This window comes from Ochotona curzoniae, unplaced genomic scaffold (genome assembly GCF_017591425.1).
Source record: "Ochotona curzoniae isolate NIBS_2020 unplaced genomic scaffold, NIBS_Ocur_1.0 scaffold_3223, whole genome shotgun sequence".
Lineage (NCBI taxonomy): Eukaryota > Metazoa > Chordata > Mammalia > Lagomorpha > Ochotonidae > Ochotona > Ochotona curzoniae.
This window is the reverse complement of record NW_024467108.1, coordinates 3,211,320-3,229,858: the sequence shown is the minus strand read 5'-3', so window position 1 is coordinate 3,229,858 and position 18,539 is coordinate 3,211,320. Positions and strand designations below refer to the sequence as shown.

The following is an 18,539-nucleotide window of genomic DNA, read 5'->3' as shown; positions in this document are numbered from 1 at the left end:
ACTGCCTACCTTTCCCATAAAACACACAAAACACTGCCTAGGCAAAAGCTGGCAGGAGGTGGGGTCGGGCTGTGCGCGTGCGTCGGCGCAAGGCCCTCTCCGGCCCACGTGCGCGCCCCCGAGCGCAGGCGCGCGCCGCGGCGGGCTGGCGGGAAAGCGCGCGGGAAGCCCCCGGCTGCCTCCCAGTGTGGGGGAGGGGGGCAGGAGGCGTTTGGAAAGTGCCACCCTCAGAGAGAAAGGGGGGATTTTCGCGCTGCGCTAGCGTTTGTACTACTGCCACCCGCCGACCAACCCGCTGGTCCCCCCCCGTCCCTCGCCGCGATACCGAGTCCCGCGTCGCGGCCAGGCTCCCACCCCGTATCCCCGCCCAGCCCCGGGAAGCCGGCTCGGCACCGAGCGGTTCGCTCCGGCGCCGGAGCGGGGCGCTGCGCCGCGCGGCGGGGCCGGAAATTCTCGCGGCCAGCGCAGTGGAACCCTAGCGGGGAACGCGGTGCCGCCTTCCTCCTCCTCGGGCCGGGCTGCCGGAGCGGCTGTGTGGGGGGCTGCCGGGAGCGGCTGAGTCGGCGGCTGGCAGCCGAGCGGGGTGCGCGGAGGCTGCGCCTGCTCCTCAGCAGCCCCAGGGCCAGCCGGGAGACCCCAGCGCCCCTGCTCGCGGGCCTCCGCCCCCTCGCGGGCTCCGCCTCCTTCCCTCACACACCCCCCGTGCCGCCCGGGCCGTAGGCCTTCCCGGCGCTGCTGCTCCTCCTCCTCTTCAGACACGTTCCGACCGGGGTCTTGCTGCCGGCAGCCGGCCTTGCTCCCCGTGGGAATCTTTCTCAGGCGTTCCTTTCTCATAGACACACACACACACCACACTACACCACATCACACCACACGCCCGGCACGCGCCTTCGCTGGCCGGGCCGCCCCCTTCTCGCCAGCCCTCCCCATCCTTGCTAACACCGCCGCCGGGGGAGGATTGATGTCCCTTCATCATGCAGCCGCCACCGAGGAAGGTAAGAGTGCAGCTGGGGGGCTTCGGGGTTTTGAGGGGATGCGTACCAGGAACGCGGCAGGGGTGACCACTGCACCCCCTCCCCCTTCCCGCAAGGGGCCGTGACCGCCCTCGCCCGGGCTTGTCACCGAGTTGCAGCCGGCTTCAAGCTGGGGGCCGCGCGCGTGAAGGTGTCTTTCCGATCAAAGGGCGTTCAGGGCTCGTCCCCTCCCCTATGCTGGCGACCCTCAGACATTTCGCAAGTTTTGGGTGTGCATTGGTCGTGTGTGTGCGCGCGCGCGCATGCCAGTGCCACCCGCTGCAAAGTGTATTCTTGGGGCTGCACCGAAGGGAGGCAAGGAAGCCTCTGCAAATTTGCCGAGCCGTGTGTGTCTCTGTGTGTATGTGTGATTGTTTAGTCTACACCAGCTTTGAGCCCTCCCCCGCCCTTTTGCAAATTTGGGGGGATTTGTTTTAGCCTAGCCTTAAAGCTTGGCCTGCTTTTCCCACGGGGCGACCGAAAAGAAGTGGAATAGTCACCACCTGCCTTTCCCTCTACCCCCAGGGAAAACAAATTACAGATTGATGAGTCTTGCTGCCCCTCCCCCCTCCCGCCGCGCCCCCTGCCTCGGGCCGTTTGGTGCTGTCCTCCGGACAGCGAGAACCTGGTCGTGCCTGGTGTGTGCACCGAGTTCTGGGCTTGCATGGCCAAGGTGGGAATGACGGGGTGCTCTGGGCTTGTCAGCAGCTTCCCCGCAGCGCCCTTCCTCAGCTGTCCCAGGGCCCGAAGCTGTGTCCTTGTCTTTGGACTCCAGATGGATACTGTCTGCTCCTCAATGGGTGGAGAAGGCCGTTCTAGCCTCCTCTCGTGGGCAAACATTGGCCGAATGCTTAACTTGCCCGTGTCTGCTTCTTCAAATTTCTCTTTTCTTAATCCAGTTTTCTCCAGTTAAGGGAATCTTTCTCTTTCGCACACTAACCACCATCGTTTGGACTAAGCTAGCTGTCGAGACCCAGATTCCAGGTTGACTGGATCCTCGAACTCAGGGGTCCTGGCCTTTCTGGCAAGGCTCTGGCCAGCTGGCATTTGCAAGCCCTTGCCGCCGTTTGAAGTGTGAGCGGCGGCTGGGCCCAGCCTGCTAGGGTAGTTGAAAAGCACTGCAAATGCTGGAAGGTCACTTTTGCTTTCTCCTTTGTGAGAAAGAGATTGTGATTTGATGCGCTGTTAGCGAGTCCAGGGCACCGTCCTGAGACAGTGTGGCTTCTCGCAGCCATTAGGGAATAATTTATGCTTCACGTGTGTGACTTCATGATTGTGTCAGTTGCAGCCCTTGGATGTTAGGTGTTATGCTCCCTCCTGCCATCTAAGCTCTGCTCTTTCTTGTTGCTTAATGCCTTTAACCCCTTTCTGGAAGAGATAGATAATAAGCTCTTTTAAAACTCTGAGGACCTGGACATACACTGAGCTTATGCAAGAAATGGGTTGGCTAGCAGGTTATCTCTTTAACCCATTGTTTTCATACATAGATATTTGGGTTCAGCCTCCTTTCTAGTTTTTTTGGCTTTTTGTTGTTGTGGTTGACGAAATATCTCCTGCAAATAAAAATAGATGGCCAGTAACAGATTTATAGCCTTTGGGGGAGAGGTGAGCAGGAGCATGTATATTAAGGGCTTTCTTGAAAAATTTTTGGTTAAAATTGTAATAAGATCTTCACAGATGTATGTATTTTTTTAGGTAAAAGTTACACAAGAACTGAAAAACATTCAAGTTGAGCAGATGACAAAACTTCAAGCCAAACATCAAGCAGAATGTGATTTGCTGGAAGACATGAGGTAAGAACTTCAGTATCTCTGTTTCAAAGAACCTTTGAGTTACCAAGCCCCAGGAACTGGTGATGGAATTTCCTTTTGGATTTCCTGCTTTACTACTGTTAGAACTTTGACTCAGCTGGAAATTATAACTGGAACTAACACAATGCAACCTTTTTTTTGGTGAAGGACCTGTGCTAATGTATATACATGATTATGGGAAAAGGAGGGGGGGTGCTAAAAGTCTGTCAGTCAAATTGCAAACATTAAAAGAAAAATTCTTATTTAAATAATCTTTTCACTGAATTGCATTAATTATTGATTGACCCAGCCCATGTTTGCACAGTTAGATTTTTAACTGACACCTGTGGCTAATTGTTGCTCTTTGGAGGTGATCCAGTCAACCAGACTGTTAGAACATGACAAATGCTTTGTCTTTGGATGTTAACTTTAATAAGAAATGTGTTGTATTATTTTATTATTAAGATTATCTGAGGATAAATGTGAACTTATTATATAGGAAACCTTGCAAACATTATAAAAACCAGTACATTCATAGAATGAAGCATGACCTTGCTTTATTGAAACAAACGGCATTATTTGGCAATTCTGTGATACAGTTCATTCTGGAGGATGGAACTGGAATAGGATTTGTATGTTGAAATGGAGTGCCTGCATCCTTTTCCACTTTGCTAATACTACACTTACTAAATGGAAGTGGGTTTGGAAGCCTCATCGGTTGCCTGATTTCCCTTTGGAGTACTAAATTCGTGTTGGTTTCGTGAACTAGTTGACTTTATTTTGTTATGATAAACATATGCATATTTGGAAAGCTGAATGTTTACAGCACAGAAGAGTTCTTTTAGTTTGATTTCCTTTTTTCCTCCTACAACTAAGGGTATGTCAAGAAGTTATGAAAAGGAATTAAAAAACTTATTTTGATGGTGGAAAATTTTTTTTCCAAAACCCATGTATTTTATTTTATTTTTATTCTTAAAGACTTATTTATTTTTATTGGAAAGGCAGATTTACAGAGGAGAAGGCGAGACAGAGAGATCTTCCATCCACTGGTTCACTCCCCAAATGGCTGTTGTGCCAGAGCTGAACTGATCTGAAGCTGGGATCCAAGAGCTTCTAGGTCTTCCATGTAGGTATAAGGGTGCTGAGAATTTGGGCCATTCTCTACTGCTTTCCCAGGCCATAAGTAGAGAGCTGGATTGAAAGCAGAGCAGCTGGAACACATACCAGTGTCTGTATGGGATACTGGTGCTTGCAGGTGGAGGATTAGTTTGTTGAGCCATCAGGCTGACTCCTAAAACCCATGCATTTTTTTTTTAAGATTTATTTCTTTATTGGAAAGTCAGATATACAGAGAGGAGGAGAGACAGAGAGGAAGATCTTCTGACTGATGGTTCATTCCCCAAGTGAGTGCAACGGCCAATGCTGTGCCGATCCGAAGCCAGGATCCAGGAACTTCTTCCGGGTCTCCCACACAGGTGCAGGATCCCAAAGCATTGAGCCGTCCTTGACTGCTTTCCCAAGCCACAGGCAGGGAGCTGGATGGGAAGTGGAGTTGCCCGGACTAGAACCGGTGCCCATATGTAATCTCGGGGTGTTCAAGGCGAGGACTTTAGCCGCTAGGCCACGCCACTGGGCCCAACCCATGCATTTTAAAGAAAAGATTTATTATTTATTTGAAAGAAAAAGTGACAGAGGGGAGACAGAGCTAGAGAATCTTCATCTCCTGCTTTGCTATCCAAATAGCTGGCAATAGCTAGGATGAGCCCAGGCCCCAGCCAGGAGCCCGGAATGTCAGCTTGGGCTGGCTGTGATGGGCTACCTCCCAGAATGATCAGCAGGAAACTGAAACATGGAAGCATCTGACACAGTATGAGACCTCTCTAGGAGCAATGTAATGTGCATTTCCCAAGAAGTTTTTGAAATACCCTTGTATTTAACTTAGATACTAATTATGAGCATTTTTACATATATCCCCTTTCAGTTTCTGAGACATAAAACTTTTCTTACCAATTTGGAACTACCAAGATTGTTTTCTGACTGAAAAGTACTTTGTTAACTATGTATGGCTATTTCTTCTTTTAGCCACAATGAAAATTTTAGATTTAAAAAATTCTTGTGTAGGATATCTGAAACTCATTGTAGTTAAAAATGGAAGATTTAGGGTCTTGTGAAACATCAGGTTCAACAGCCTTCTGTGACGCTGGCATCCCATGTGGGTGCTGGTTCAAGTTCTAGCCTTTCCACTTTTGACTCAGCTTCCTGCTAATGCATTCAGGAGAGCACTGGAGGATGGCTGAAGTACTTGGGGCCCTGTTACTTGCATAGAAGGCCCAAACAAAGCTCCTGGCTTGGGCTGACACAGCCCCTTGCTGATTAAAGTAATTTAGGGAGTGAACCAGCAGTTGGGAGATCTCTGTGTTCCCTTCTCTTGTTTCTTTCAAATAAATAAAATAAATCTTTAAAATAAGAATTCAAAGTTTAAACCATCTGTTGGATGATTTAAGACATTATATTAGAAATCTTCGGATGAGTGGAATAATGGATTTTCAGAAGTAGTTCAGGAAGGGCAAAGCTAGCTTGTGATGAAGATTGTGTATGGGGTGTGGATAATCAGAGTCAGTATTTAATAGTATTTAATCAGAATGAAATAATATTTAGAATTAAATAGTATTTAGAATTTAATAGTATTTAATTATAATTAAATACTATTGATAGTATCTTCTGAAGAATTCTTGATTGCAGTTTTTCTGCGTATGCCCTGTACCTTTGTGCAGGAACTTATGGTCAAGAATATGGACCTGGGAGTTAGTCCTGGGGTGTGCTCAGGCTCTACCACCTACCTAGTTGTGTTGACTTTTGTACAGTTACTTAAAATTTGTAAACTTCAGTGTTCCCATTTGTAAAATGGGATGATAATGACTTTGCTTTATAAGGGTGTAGAGCAGATGACACAGGACATATATGATGTGGTACACATCTAAATTACATTGTGCAGATTGTTGCTCCTGCTGCTGTTCCACCCCCCAATATATGTTAATTTTTAAAAAGGATTTATTCATTTATTTGAAAGGCAGAGTGACACACAAACACCTAGAGGGAGATGTGGAGAAAGGTCTTCTGCCTGCTGACTCACTTCCCAAATAACTAATAAACAGCAGAGACTGGGAAAGTGTGAAGCCTGGTCTCCCCTGTGGGTGGCATGGCCTGAGCATGTGGACCATTTTCTGCTCTCAGGCTCATCAGCAGAGAGCTGGGTCAGAAGTGGAGCAGATGGGACTTGGACTGGAGCTCTGATGTGGCATTGCTGACATTGCAGGCTGCGGCTTAACCCACTGGGCCACAATAGCAGCCAGTTTAGTTGTTTTTATTGCTGATTGATTACATTTCACTAGAATTGTTACAGTAATATCCTAACTATTGTAATAGTGTCCTCACACCTTCAGTCTCATGATATCTCCCTTTTACTCTGACTTCTACTTTGCCACCTTGCCATCAGTTAGCTTTATTTTGTGTCAGTTCTCTGAGTCCCTCTTAGATAAAGGCCAAACACCTGGTCATGGCATTTAGGGCCCTCAGCAATCCAAATACCAGCTGCTTTTCTTGCCGTGACCACCACAATTTCATGCCTATGCTTCCTTGCTCGTCTTACCCTGCTGTACTCGTCACTCAGGTAAAGACGATCTGTTTGCTCTGTGCTCATAACTTTGTGCTGTTCCCTGGCCTGCTGATACCCTTCCTCTCACCTTTTCACCTGGTGAATTCTGTCAGTGCAGGTTTTTTGTTCTCAAAGGACTTTCCTCCCTTTTCTTCATGTGAGTTCTTTGAGGTTAGGGGCTAAGCTTTGTTTTTGTATTTTAGCACCCTTTATTTCAGCTGGCAGAATTGTCAGATGAGTAAGGCTGGTTACATTTATGTGTACCTTATTTGCTCGAAGGGGAGGTATTTTATAAGCTCTGGAGACATGTTGAATTGGTGTTATACTTTGACTCATATGGTTCCTTTAAATATGTTCTTTGTATCTTTGTTTATATATGGTATGTAAATAAGAGGGTCGTTGGTACTCCGAGGATTAACAAATTTTTAACAACTGTAAATATGTTCTATTTGTACTAAATTAATGGAATGAATCACTTTACTCTTGTATTATTATGAATAGAATGCTGTATTACCTGTTAAAGCATGAGTTTAGGTTTTTTTTTTTTTTTTGATAATATTGAGTTGAAAGTTGAAACTTTTCTATTCCTGGCTTTCATGCTCACATTAGTGGCTTGAGGTAGTAGGTGGTCTGGCCTTTCTGATTGGTCCTAGCAAGTGAAATGACTTTAAAAATTTATAAGTGGGGAGGGAGGGTATGTGGCGGATAGCTGTTGTTTGGGACACTGACATCCAGTGTCAGAGTGCCTAGTTCTAGACCTGACTACTTTGTTCCAGATCCAGTTTCCTGCTAATGCATGTTCTGGGAGGCAGCAGAGCTAGGGAGACCCTAACTCTAATGTGGCTTCTGTCTGGCTCAGTCCTGACTTCTTACAGGTGTTTGGGGACTGAATCAGTCCCTGAATGTTCTCTTTGGCTGTCCCTGCTCTTTAGATGGAATGAAAAAGAAAATTAATTGGAAGCCTCTGAATTTAGGGTTTTTCTTTTTACATTTTTTTCCAAATGCGCCCCCTCCCCCTTTTTAAGATTTATTTATTTTTATTGGAAAGGCAAATCAGACTTAGGGAGAGAGAAGGAGAGACAGAACTTCCTCCTGCTGGTTCACTCTCCAAATGGCTGCCAATAGCCAGAGCTGAGCTGATCTGAAGCCAGGAGCTTCTTCCATATCTCCTACCAGGGTGCATGATCCCAAAGCCTTGGGCCATGCTTCTCTGCTTTTGCAGGCCACAAGTAGGGAGCTGGATGGGAAGTGGAGCAGCTGGGACACTAATTCACATCCTTTAGGGTTTCTGGTGCTAGTGCTAGAAACTGGAGGACTGGCCGGTTGAGCTATTGTGCTGGGCCCTGAACTTGGGTTTCTGTGTGCCTGAAGTTATAAAGGATCTTTCCTGCTTTTGTTGTTGAGGCTTCCATTATTCTATTCCATGAAACCTTATTTGTAGTGTTCTTTCTCATTGAAGTCATCCCACTAGTTTCATGCCCATTTTAAGTATAAACAGCTTTTAATTGTCAATGTAAAGAAATTGGTAGTGCACAGAGAAAAATTTTTATAACTTTGAAAAAAGTTCCAAGAATAAGAACATATTAAGTTGTAAACAGAATTTCATGCTGAAATTGGTTAGTTCCCACCCCTACCTCCCTTCTCCTCTTCCGGAATTTTGAAGGGAGGAGACCAATTATGATATTTTTTTTCTCCTTTGCTCTCCTCCCTTTCAGTTCACTTGTTCCAAAGATGCATTTGGAAGCTGGTATGTTGGGAGTGGAGTATGAGAAACTAAGATAACTCATTTGCTGTTAATCAGGGACATTCCTTGCCTTGGGGGAGATTTTGTACTGATTTGTTTCCTGTTGACTTTTGTATTCAGCAGTAGACAAGCTCATTTTACTTTCTTTCCAGTTTATCATTTTAATTTTTTTCTCTCCTTGTTTTCTAAGGCTGCTTACAAAGTAAGTTTCTAGATACCAGAGCCTATGTACTTCTCCGCTTAGCATTGTTTATCTTTATGATGTACTAAGTAAGAGGTTTTCTTTGTAGGGACCCAGAACGTAAGGAACTATATTCTTAAGCAGGCATTTGTTACAGGTCGTTATTTAGTATGGAAAAATCATAGAATTTTGAAATCTGGTGGGTGCTGAGACCATCCATATTACACATTACTGCTGGTGGGAAAGTGAAATGGTATGGCTGCTTTGGAAAATAGTTTGAAACTTACTCAAAAAATTAAACACAGAATTACCACACAGCCAGCAATTCCATTTATGTGTGTGTGCCTAAGAGAAGTAAAAATATATGTCATTGCAAAAATTTTGTTCAAGTACTAGCCAAAAAGTGGAAACAAGCCATATGTCCATCAGCTGATTAAAAGATTAATGCAGGACCCAAGGATTTGGGCCATTCTTTCTTGCTTTCCCAACCATAAGCAGTTGCCACTGCTCCTTATCATCTATCTCTGATTATAGCTGTTCTGGTGAGTATAAAGTGACTTGATTTGTGTTTCCCTAACAGATTATGATGATGAACGTTTTTCATGCACTTTTATAAAATATTTTCATTTTATTTGAAAGCTAGATCTTCAATATGTTGACCTCTCCTCAGATGCCTACAGTAGTTGAGACAGGAGTGGGTCAAAGCAAGGAACCTGAATCACAATCTTATTTTCTCACTTTGGTAGCAGAAACCCGAATACTTGAACCATCATCTGCTCTTCCCACGGTGTTCATTAGCAGGAAGCTGGAATTGGAAGTGGATGTGGAGCTCAGTATTCGGGTACTTTGATTTGGAATGCACGTGTCCAGCATCTTAACTGCTGGGCCAGATGCCCATTCCACATACTCTTACTGATCAGCATGAATGATAGTCATATGAGGCTATTTTTAAAAAAATGTTTTTTAATTTGGAATCCAGTGTTATAAAGATACTTTTTTTTTTTAGTTTTATTTTTGTTGTTTATAGTTGATTATAGTGTGAAGGGTCAAGGATTAGGGGAAAGTGGGTGAGGCCATTGTTCCCAACTTTTCTTCTTACTGTATCTGGGAGAAGAGAAGAGATAAGGAAAGAAGCCATACCCAGCCTCCCAGCTGCCTCAGTACCCAGAAATGGAGAATAGCCACCCAGTGTCATCCAGGGGCCCTGATGTGGAACATGCTCTGAGGATTTCTGCTTAAGTGGTTTTGATAGTTCTGAAATGCTGTTTATCTCACTGATCCAAGGATGAGGAAATCCTTCCAAGGTCTATTGGCTGACATAGTCCACCTTGAAGTCTCAAGATACTTGTTTGAAACATAGATTTTTCCATCTGTTGGTTTCCTTCCCCAAAAGCTGCAATGGCCATGGCTGAGCCAGGCAGTAGCCAGGGCTGCTTTTGGATCTCCCACGTGAGTGGCAGGGGCTCAAGTTGTTGAACCATTGCTATTTTCTCGGATTGTTAGCAAGGATTTAGTTTTAAACTTGAGCAGCCAGGATATGAGCTGGTGCCCAAAAGGGATACCATGATTCTAGGCAGTAGCTTTCTTGAGTGGATTCTTATATGCACTAAATTTTAATAACTGCTAGAGCAGTCAGAGGAATAAGTACTTTGAAGATGGACTATATTTAAACCCAGCTCTGCCACTTAATAGCTGAGTAATATTGGACAAGTTACTAAGCTTGCCTGAACTTTGTATTTCTTATATGTAAAACAAGATAATTTATATCTTCTTGCTTTCTTGTAAAAATTATGATCTAAATCCTGAGAGGAAGAAGTGTTTAACTTAGGGCAAAAACAAAGGAAGGCCGAGTAGAACCATATTTAAATATGTTTCTTTAAGAGAGGGAGAAAAAAAAAATCTGATTTTAAATTAATAAAAGACAATGTGGATCTTTAGCTGATTGAATGATTTTGAAATTTAGAGGTAGATATTTGGTCTAGCAGTAAGATGCCCATTAAGACATCCACGTTCCATATTGGAATATTAGGTTGATAACCTGGTTCTGACTCAGCTTTTGACCCTAGCTTCCTGATAATGTAGACCCTGCAGGTGGCAGTGGTGGCTCAATTGGAAAATCTACAGCGAATTCCCTGTTTGCGAGGCTATGGGCATCTGGGGCTTGAACCTGTGGATAGGAGCATACACTCTCTCCATCTCTTGCTTAAAAAGTTAAAACAAGTTAAATGTATACTTCATGTCACTGCCATTTATGAAGTGGGGAGACTAAGGAGATGCAGCCTCACCCAGAAGGAAATAATGATTTAAGAAGTTCTATTCAATAAAACTTTTTGGTCACAGACTACTGCTTTCTTGAATTGAAAGACTCAGAATTTTAATAATCTCTCTTCCAGTTACTTTTTAATGGCTTATTAGCACCTAAAACCCAATTCATAAATCCTTCTCTGCTACTAAAATTTAAAGCTTTGGTTTAGAATGGGATCGTCATTGACACAAGTGGGGACTGAGACGGGAAGCACCAAGCCAGGCCAGATTCTGACACCATCAGGTGTTCTGGAGGACCGGGGAGGGATGTGTGACAGACTAGGCTAGGTCTCAGCCCTTACTGAACCATGTGTGAGCTGTGTGGGGGTATGGAAGAGCCATGGCTGGGTTGAAATATCCAACAACAAGAACCAGCTTGGGTTGAAGGCCAGTCAGGAAAAGCCACTGTTCCTCTTAGGACAGGACGTGAACTGAGTAGTGCTGGCTCTTGGACCCACTGGTATGTGCAAAAAATGGCAGTGGGAGAGATTCTGATGGAGAAGCCTGGGCAACTTCTCTGGCAGGACACAGTCCCCTGCTTGCAGGTAAGCGCAAGAAGCACAATAGGGAACAACCCAGAATAGGCAATGGAAATTATCCCACTGACAAACACATGACATGGGTTGGGGACATACAGACCAGGCTGAACCTGTTCACATTACCTTCTGGTGAATTCAAGCACCAGAACAGAGTGCGGGTCGAGCCAGGTTTGGTTGCAACACATACCAGTACACAACAAGTAATGCCAAGGTGAGATGAGCCGTACCAGATGTGGTTGCAGCACCCAAACAGCACATGTGACAATCAGGGAGAAGGCTAAGCTGACAGGGGAACGTGGGCACCCCTGCTGGATAACTACTTCCATTGGAAAGCGTGAATTGGGATTGGGGGAAGTTCAGACTAGGCAGGGCTATAGCACCTGTGGGCCTCACGGTGAGCTGACTGTTCTGACTTGTGCAAGTAAAATTAGAGTAGGTTGAGGGGTGTTTGGGCTTAGCCACAGCATTAGCTGGCAGAGGCTGGCACTGGGAGCTAATTCTGTCAAGTCAAATGCCAGAACCACCTGGAGACTGCATAATCTGGGAGTGGGTGTGGCCTAGAAGGGAAATAGTGGGCACCTCCTTTGGGGTTACCACTCCCACTGGACAGCACGAAAACCAGGACAGGGGCAGGGGTGGCTAGACAGAAAGGCACCTGCCAGTAGGTGTATGGGCTGAATAATAGATTGGTTGGGTTGAACTAGGCTTCAATGTCCGTTGACGTGTGCGAGAGCTAAATGGGATGTGGGACAGACTGGACAAGCCTGAGGTACCTACTGGCAAGCATGGGAACCAGGGTAGGGAACAGATCTGGTAGGGGTTTTGGGGAGTCGCCCCAACTAGGCTGCAGCTCCAACTGGTTTGCATGAAGACCGAGTATGAAGTGGGTAGGATCGAGCTGGACTACAACACCCATTGGTTCACGAGGAAGACGGGGCTGGAAACTGAACGGACCCAGCAATCGCAACAACCAGCATGCGCATAAGCTGATTGGTGTGACGAACGGTGTTGGAGTCTGTACTAGCAAACTCACGCAAGAATCGGATCTGGGATCAACTCAGATGAAGTTTTTTTGGATATCTCTCCAACTGAACTGCTGATCTTGGAACCCCAACCATGAAGAGACTATGTCAGCCAGTGGACTCTGAATAGGTTTCATTGTGGTTGGGATGGTGAGATTGGCAGCAATCCAGAACTGATGAACTATCAAAACTGTTTGAGCAGGACCCTTGGAGCGCGCCTCATGTTGGGGATGGGGGATGGGTGGGACGTTGGGTGGGGCTTTTCCCTTTTCCCTTTGCTACTCCCCTAATCCCAGATACAGGGAAAAATGATTGTATTAGTGTGGAAGCAATGATATTACCCACTTTCACCCTGTAGCCCTTGACCCTTTGTACCCTAATTAACTAAGATTATTAAAATAAATTAACGGAAAAAAAAAAGAATGGGATAGCCATTGAACCCCATTGTTTTATTTATTTATTTATTTATTTTTTCTTTGTTTTTTTGTTATTTTTAGTTTTTAAAATTTTTTCATTGTACCCCATTATAAATTAAGTTTTCTGATCTGTTTATTTTCAAAATTTATCTTTAATTTTTGAAGATGTTTACATAGTTGATCAGGGTGGAAAGGATTGAGGATTAGGGGAAACAGGGTTAGACCATTGTTTACAGATTCTCTTTTTCTTCTTCCTGTATCTGGGCAAAGAGAAGAGGTAAGTGAAGAAGCTGCACCTAGCCCCGAAACGCCTCAGTACCCAGGGATGGGGAACGGCTACCTGGTGTCATCCAGAGTTTCCAATGTGGAACATATTATAAGGGTTTGGATAATTCTGGATTGCTGATTGTCTGTCTTGTCTATCTTGCTGATCCAATTATGAGGGAATACTTCCAAGGTCCATTGGTTGATACAGTCCACCTTAGAGTCTCCTTTTGCCCAGATATAATGCTTGACTGGGGTAGTTGACCAATTTATTATGTCTTCCTTTCTCTGCTATGGTACAAGATGTCCTCTGCAGGCCCCAGTGGACTACCATATCCTCTGTGTGTATCTGGGTATACTGTCTACTGCTCCGTCTTAACCATTAAGGAGGCCCAGATCTTTCTTTTTCTTTTTTTAAGATTGATTTATTTTTATTGGAAAGTCAGATATACAGAGAAGAGGAGAGATAGAGAGGAACATGTTGCTTCGTCTGGTTCACTCCCCAAGTGGTCACAATGGCTGGTGCTGAGCCGATCTGAAGCCAGGAACCGGGAGCCTCCTCCGAGCCTCTCACATGAGTGCAGTGTTCCAAAGTTTTGGACTATCCTCTACTGCTTTCCAAGGCCACAAGTGGGGAGCTGTATGGGGGAAGCAGGGCTGCCAGGATTAGAACTGGCGTCCACATGGGATCCCAGTGCATGCAAGGCGAGGACTTGGTAGCTGCTAGGCTACCATGCCAGGCTCAGTATCCCAGTTTTGAAATATGCATTGCATGGTTGGTCCACAATCCTGCAATTATCCCCATGGTAGGAGTTCTGGGTCCAGTGGTTCAGTTGGGGGAATCCCCGAAGAAACCTGATGTGATGTGATCACAGACCTGACTCTTGTGTGTGTTTGCCATTGCAGGGTCTGGCTCTGTGTGTCATCCACATTAGCCTATGCACAAGCTGGTAGTTGCAAAGCTGGGTCAGTTCTATCTCTAGTCCTATCTCTTACGCAAACTGGTGGATGCTGTGTCCCAGCTCATCCTGCCCACCACACATTCAGCCCTCACATACAACAGCAGAAATTACAGCCTAGTCTGAGCAATAACCTCCACCATGCCCACCCCCAGCCTTGGTTTCTGTGCTTGCCAGTATGTGCAGCAGGCTGGGATTTGCTGGCAGATGCTGTTGCTTGGCCCAGACTGGTCTGCTCCTGGTTCCTGTTCTGATTCTTCACTGGCAGGTGCTGTGATATAGCCCTGCCAGGCAGGCCCCGAGCCTTTGCTTTAGTGTGCACTGGTTAATGGTGGTTGGTTATGGTCCATGCTAGCTAGTCCAGTTCAGGTCTCCCATGTGGGCTGGTGTATTGGTCTGACCTGTAAAGATCCTTTGGCCTCTCCCCTCCAACCCTTCCGGTCTCAGCCCCCTCACTTACTGCAAGTATAGTAATCTTGCTGTTGGGAATCCCTCAGAAGTCATTCCTCACCTACAACGTGCTACCACAGTGATCCTCACTGGCACACATCCCCTTATCCCATTCCCTGGGCTATCCACAGTCTCTGAGCCCCAGCCCAGCCTTTAGAAGCCCAGCCTTTCAGTGTGGTGGTGTGATGACCTGGAGCTCTTCCCCTCCACCAGGGACCCAAGCTTCTGGCAGATATGCTTCCCTGAGACCTTACTGTTCTGCACATTCAAGTTCCTAGCCTGTTTAAAGTTTCCCAAGTCTGATCCAGGATAATCTTGGGATTATGTTATTTGGTAATGAAAATGTTGAATAATTCACTTTTCTTTTACCTAGTATTTTTAGCCACACTGAAGTACATAAATATTAGAGATAGTGTATGTGATCTGTGTGGTAGGTAGTTGTGATGGACTATAATAACCACTAGTTTAGAGACATGCAACTTCGGTAATAGGAATCTAGTTTTTAATCTCTAATTAACTGTGACTTTGGACAAAAGTCACTTAGATTTCCCCGAGACTTATGTTTCTGATCTGTATAACGGTAATTATAGTATTTCGTTTCTTTTGATAATTAAAGAATGAATAGACGTATTCTCTTTCATAGTGTATGGAACATAATGTATTTCAGTAAATGAATGTGTACTGCAATCTTGTTAAGCAATTGCGAATATAAATTAAGAATTTCAGGTTTGTGAATTATTCTCTAAAGAATTAACTCTTGAGTTTAGAAAGTGTAATTGGATCTCCAAGATGAACAACTTTAGTGATGCTGAAGAAATCTCTTTGATCAAGGTCTGTAAGCAGTCCATTCCTTCTGTGTTTTGTGTGTTGGTCATGATTCTCCTCCTGATTGGTGGCTGGCTTCTGCCACTCCAAGCATCATATATTTCTTATAATAACTTTAGGTGAAAAAGGGAAAAAAAAATTCCCTTTTGTAGTTTTCCCTCCTTCCTTTCTTGCTTTCTCCTTTTCTCTCCTTCTTTCTTCCTGTATCTTTTCTTTTATCTGTTTCCCTTAGGTAAGACAATTTTTTTTATTCTTCTGAACTTTATTTAAAAAATTTTTTTTATTGATTACATTGCATTATGTGACACAGTTTTATAGGCACTGGGATTCCCCCCACCCCTCCCCAAACCCCCCCCATGGTGGATTCCTCCACCTCGTTGCATTACCACAGTTCAAATTCAGTTGAGATTCTTTCATTGCAAGCATCTACCAAGCATAGAGTTCAGCATCTTATTGTCCAGATAAGTTCAACGGTTTCTTGGGGAGACCATCTCTGGTCTGAAGGTAGAGCCAGCAGAGTATCATCCCAATCAATTAAAAGCCCCGACATTACATCAGTAACAATTTATAACGTTATGGAATTAGTTGACATAGTATTGAGTAACCAGTATGTTAAAAGAGAGAGAGAAAAAAAGAGTGCAAGTTCTGAACCACATCCTGTGACTTCTACAATGACATTTCTCTTATTAGTTTATATACAACTGGGTTCTATACACGTTTAAATGGCTATAGATTACTATTCAGCTGTCTCATGTCTATTTTAACTTTAGTATTTAGCAGTTTATAGCGTTGAAGCATGATTTTGCAGAACCTGGCTGGTTTTTGGGTAATTTATAGCAAGACGTATGTCAACAGTTTAGGTGAACAGTTTTAGGAGGGGTGTGCAGAGAAATGTTCAATACCCTAGTGAAGAGTAACTAATTTTTGTGTCCCACCCAGTGAATTATAAGTGCATCCCTGCTGACCGTTTCCTGAGGTAAGACCATTTTTTATCAGAAAAAATATCCCAATAGATTTTTCATTTGTATCTCATTGGCTGAGTTTGGTTCATAGACTCATGCATGTCTGGAAATGTCATCATTTTTTGGAGATGGGTTTTGACAACAAGGAATACAATAATGGTGGCAGCAATATGGTTTTTGTCTCACTACCAGTTTCCACTTGGTTTCCATAAAAGTATTAAAAAGTTATGTTAGGATTATGTTATTGGGGATATTGCTGCAATTCCAGTTGTATATGAGTATCATTTGTACCCATTCCTCCTAGCTGCTTTTGAATTTAGTGACAGGTTAAGTAGGATTTTGTCTTTGTAGGTTGTGGACAAGTAGAGCAGTGTACTCATAAGATTCGTCTCCTAGGAATATAGGAATGGTTAAAAATGCCTGCTTTCTGGCTCAGGGCCATTGGTCTGAGTCCTGGCTGGTCTGCATTTCTGGTCTAGTTGACTGTTTGCCTGGGAGGCCCTAGATGATGGCCCCAGTGCTTGGGTTATTGCCACTATGTTGGAGCCTTAGGTGGAATTTGTGGCTCCTTACTTCAGCATAAATCAACTTTGTGCAAATTTGGGAGTCTAACAACTCTCTCTGCCTTTCAAAGAAATATGTAAGTCTTTAGAATAAAGATTTTGCCATATTTGGTTTTCTGATAATTTGGAGGGATGATGGTCTATGGACTCTCCATGCAATTGCATTTTTATTGATCTTTTACTTCTCGAGTAAACAATTTAGTGAAGTAGCCTACATGAAAGCTGGGGTGGACAGGAAGAAAGACTCATCTCTCACCTTAATAATTGAGGATGACAATTTAGTCTTCACAATATGAAGTATGAAGCCCTTGACCTGAAGAGGCCTGTGGTTATGGGTTGGTGTTTTTCTTTGTGACTCTTTCATATATTGGTTTCAATTCCACACAGATGTCATTCTGTTTTGTGTCAGTTTTTAAGAATGATCTGATGTGTGAATGGGAGTTTTTAAAGTATGCTTTGTACTGTTGGCTCTTCAGTGACTAATCTGGGAACTAGGCACAGAAGCTATAACTCTGTCCTCTCTCTCATTGCCATGGACTTTCTGTTGTGTGTTGATCAGGACTAATTTATGGAATCTGCTGAGACTTTTATTTATTTTATTTTGTTGTGTCCTAGCAGAATTCCTTGGTCATTCTTTGACATTCCATTTCCACTTTTTGGCATTCATATGTAAATCTCACATTATCCAGATGTTTTATGTTTTGTGAGGTTTGAAGTAATCCAAATTCAAAAAGGTCATGTTATTTCTGGTGTAAAGAAAAGTGTTACCATGTCTGTGGTCCCATAGCAACAGTTGGATTGTACATGTCCTTTGGATTTATTTTGATGGCATTTGGTTTTCCTCTTTTGGTGCTAGGATGATGGGAGTAGGGGACGGAGACTTCTGTATACTAGTCAGGTATGTCTGGGATTCTGAAGTACTCTCACAATTTAAATTATTCAGTTATATTGGTAAATATTTTATTGCATATCTGCAAATACAAGAGATATGCAAACTTGTGAAAAAAATATAAAGTTGTGAAAGTTTACGTTAGTGATGCTAAAGTATCATTTTTGGATTTTAATTAAAATAAAGTGTTTATAGAAGTTTTATGTTGTTAAATATGCATTTATTTGAAATATAAAGTTGGGGTAGGGGGAAAAATAAAGGGGGAGAGAGCGAGAGAGAATAGAGATTGAGAGATATCTTCTTTCTTCTTTTTTTTTACATCATGGAGTTAATTGACATGGTATTGAGTGACCAATATGTTAGAAAATGCAAGTTCTTAACCACATTCTGTGATTACTTCATTGACATTTCAATTTTAGTTTATACACAACCAGCTGCTATACAACTTAAAATGGCTATAGGGCACTATTCAATTGTCTTGTGTCTATTTTCATTTTTATATTTAACAGCTTTTAGTATTCAAATTTTTTTGTCTGATTTTTACTGAACTTTGTGAATTTTAGGATAGTCCAAACAGGCTTATAACTCTAACAAGGCATATGTCAACAGCTGAGGCTCAGAACAGTTTTAGGAGGGGTGTGCAGAGAAATGTTCAATGTCTTAGTGAGGAGTAACTAATCTTTGTGTCCTACCTAATAAGGTATATGTGAGTCCAAGCTGACTGTTTCCTGTCTGTTCTAAGCTTTCCTTATTGGTCTCTCACTATCTGATCTAATTTTTAGGGGGAGCTCTGGAGAGACCCTGATGGTCATTGCAAGAGAGGGTGGGGAGCCAAAGTTGGAACTAAGTAAGGACCAGAGAAAGCTCCTCTCCTGAGTCCTGAAGGAAGTTTACTATTCTGTTTCTGAGGATTGCTCAGGGCTCCTGGCTGTTGTTCAGATGACAATAGATCCTGTAAGGAAG

At 43.7% G+C, this 18,539-nt stretch overlaps 1 protein-coding gene across 4 annotated transcripts in view; it reads left to right on the top strand.

Moving 5' to 3' along the window:
* Positions 1-451: 451 nt before the first annotated feature.
* FCHSD2 (FCH and double SH3 domains 2) overlaps positions 452-18,539 on the top strand; it is a 245,109-nt gene continuing 227,021 nt past the window's right edge. For all 4 annotated transcript variants that reach the window (XM_040964120.1, XM_040964118.1, XM_040964121.1 and 1 more), the window contains exons 1-2: positions 452-995; positions 2,709-2,806. In XM_040964120.1, coding sequence (XP_040820054.1) covers positions 975-995; positions 2,709-2,806 — 119 coding nt within the window. In that variant the 5' untranslated portion in view covers positions 452-974. The remainder of the gene's footprint in view (positions 996-2,708; positions 2,807-18,539) is intronic.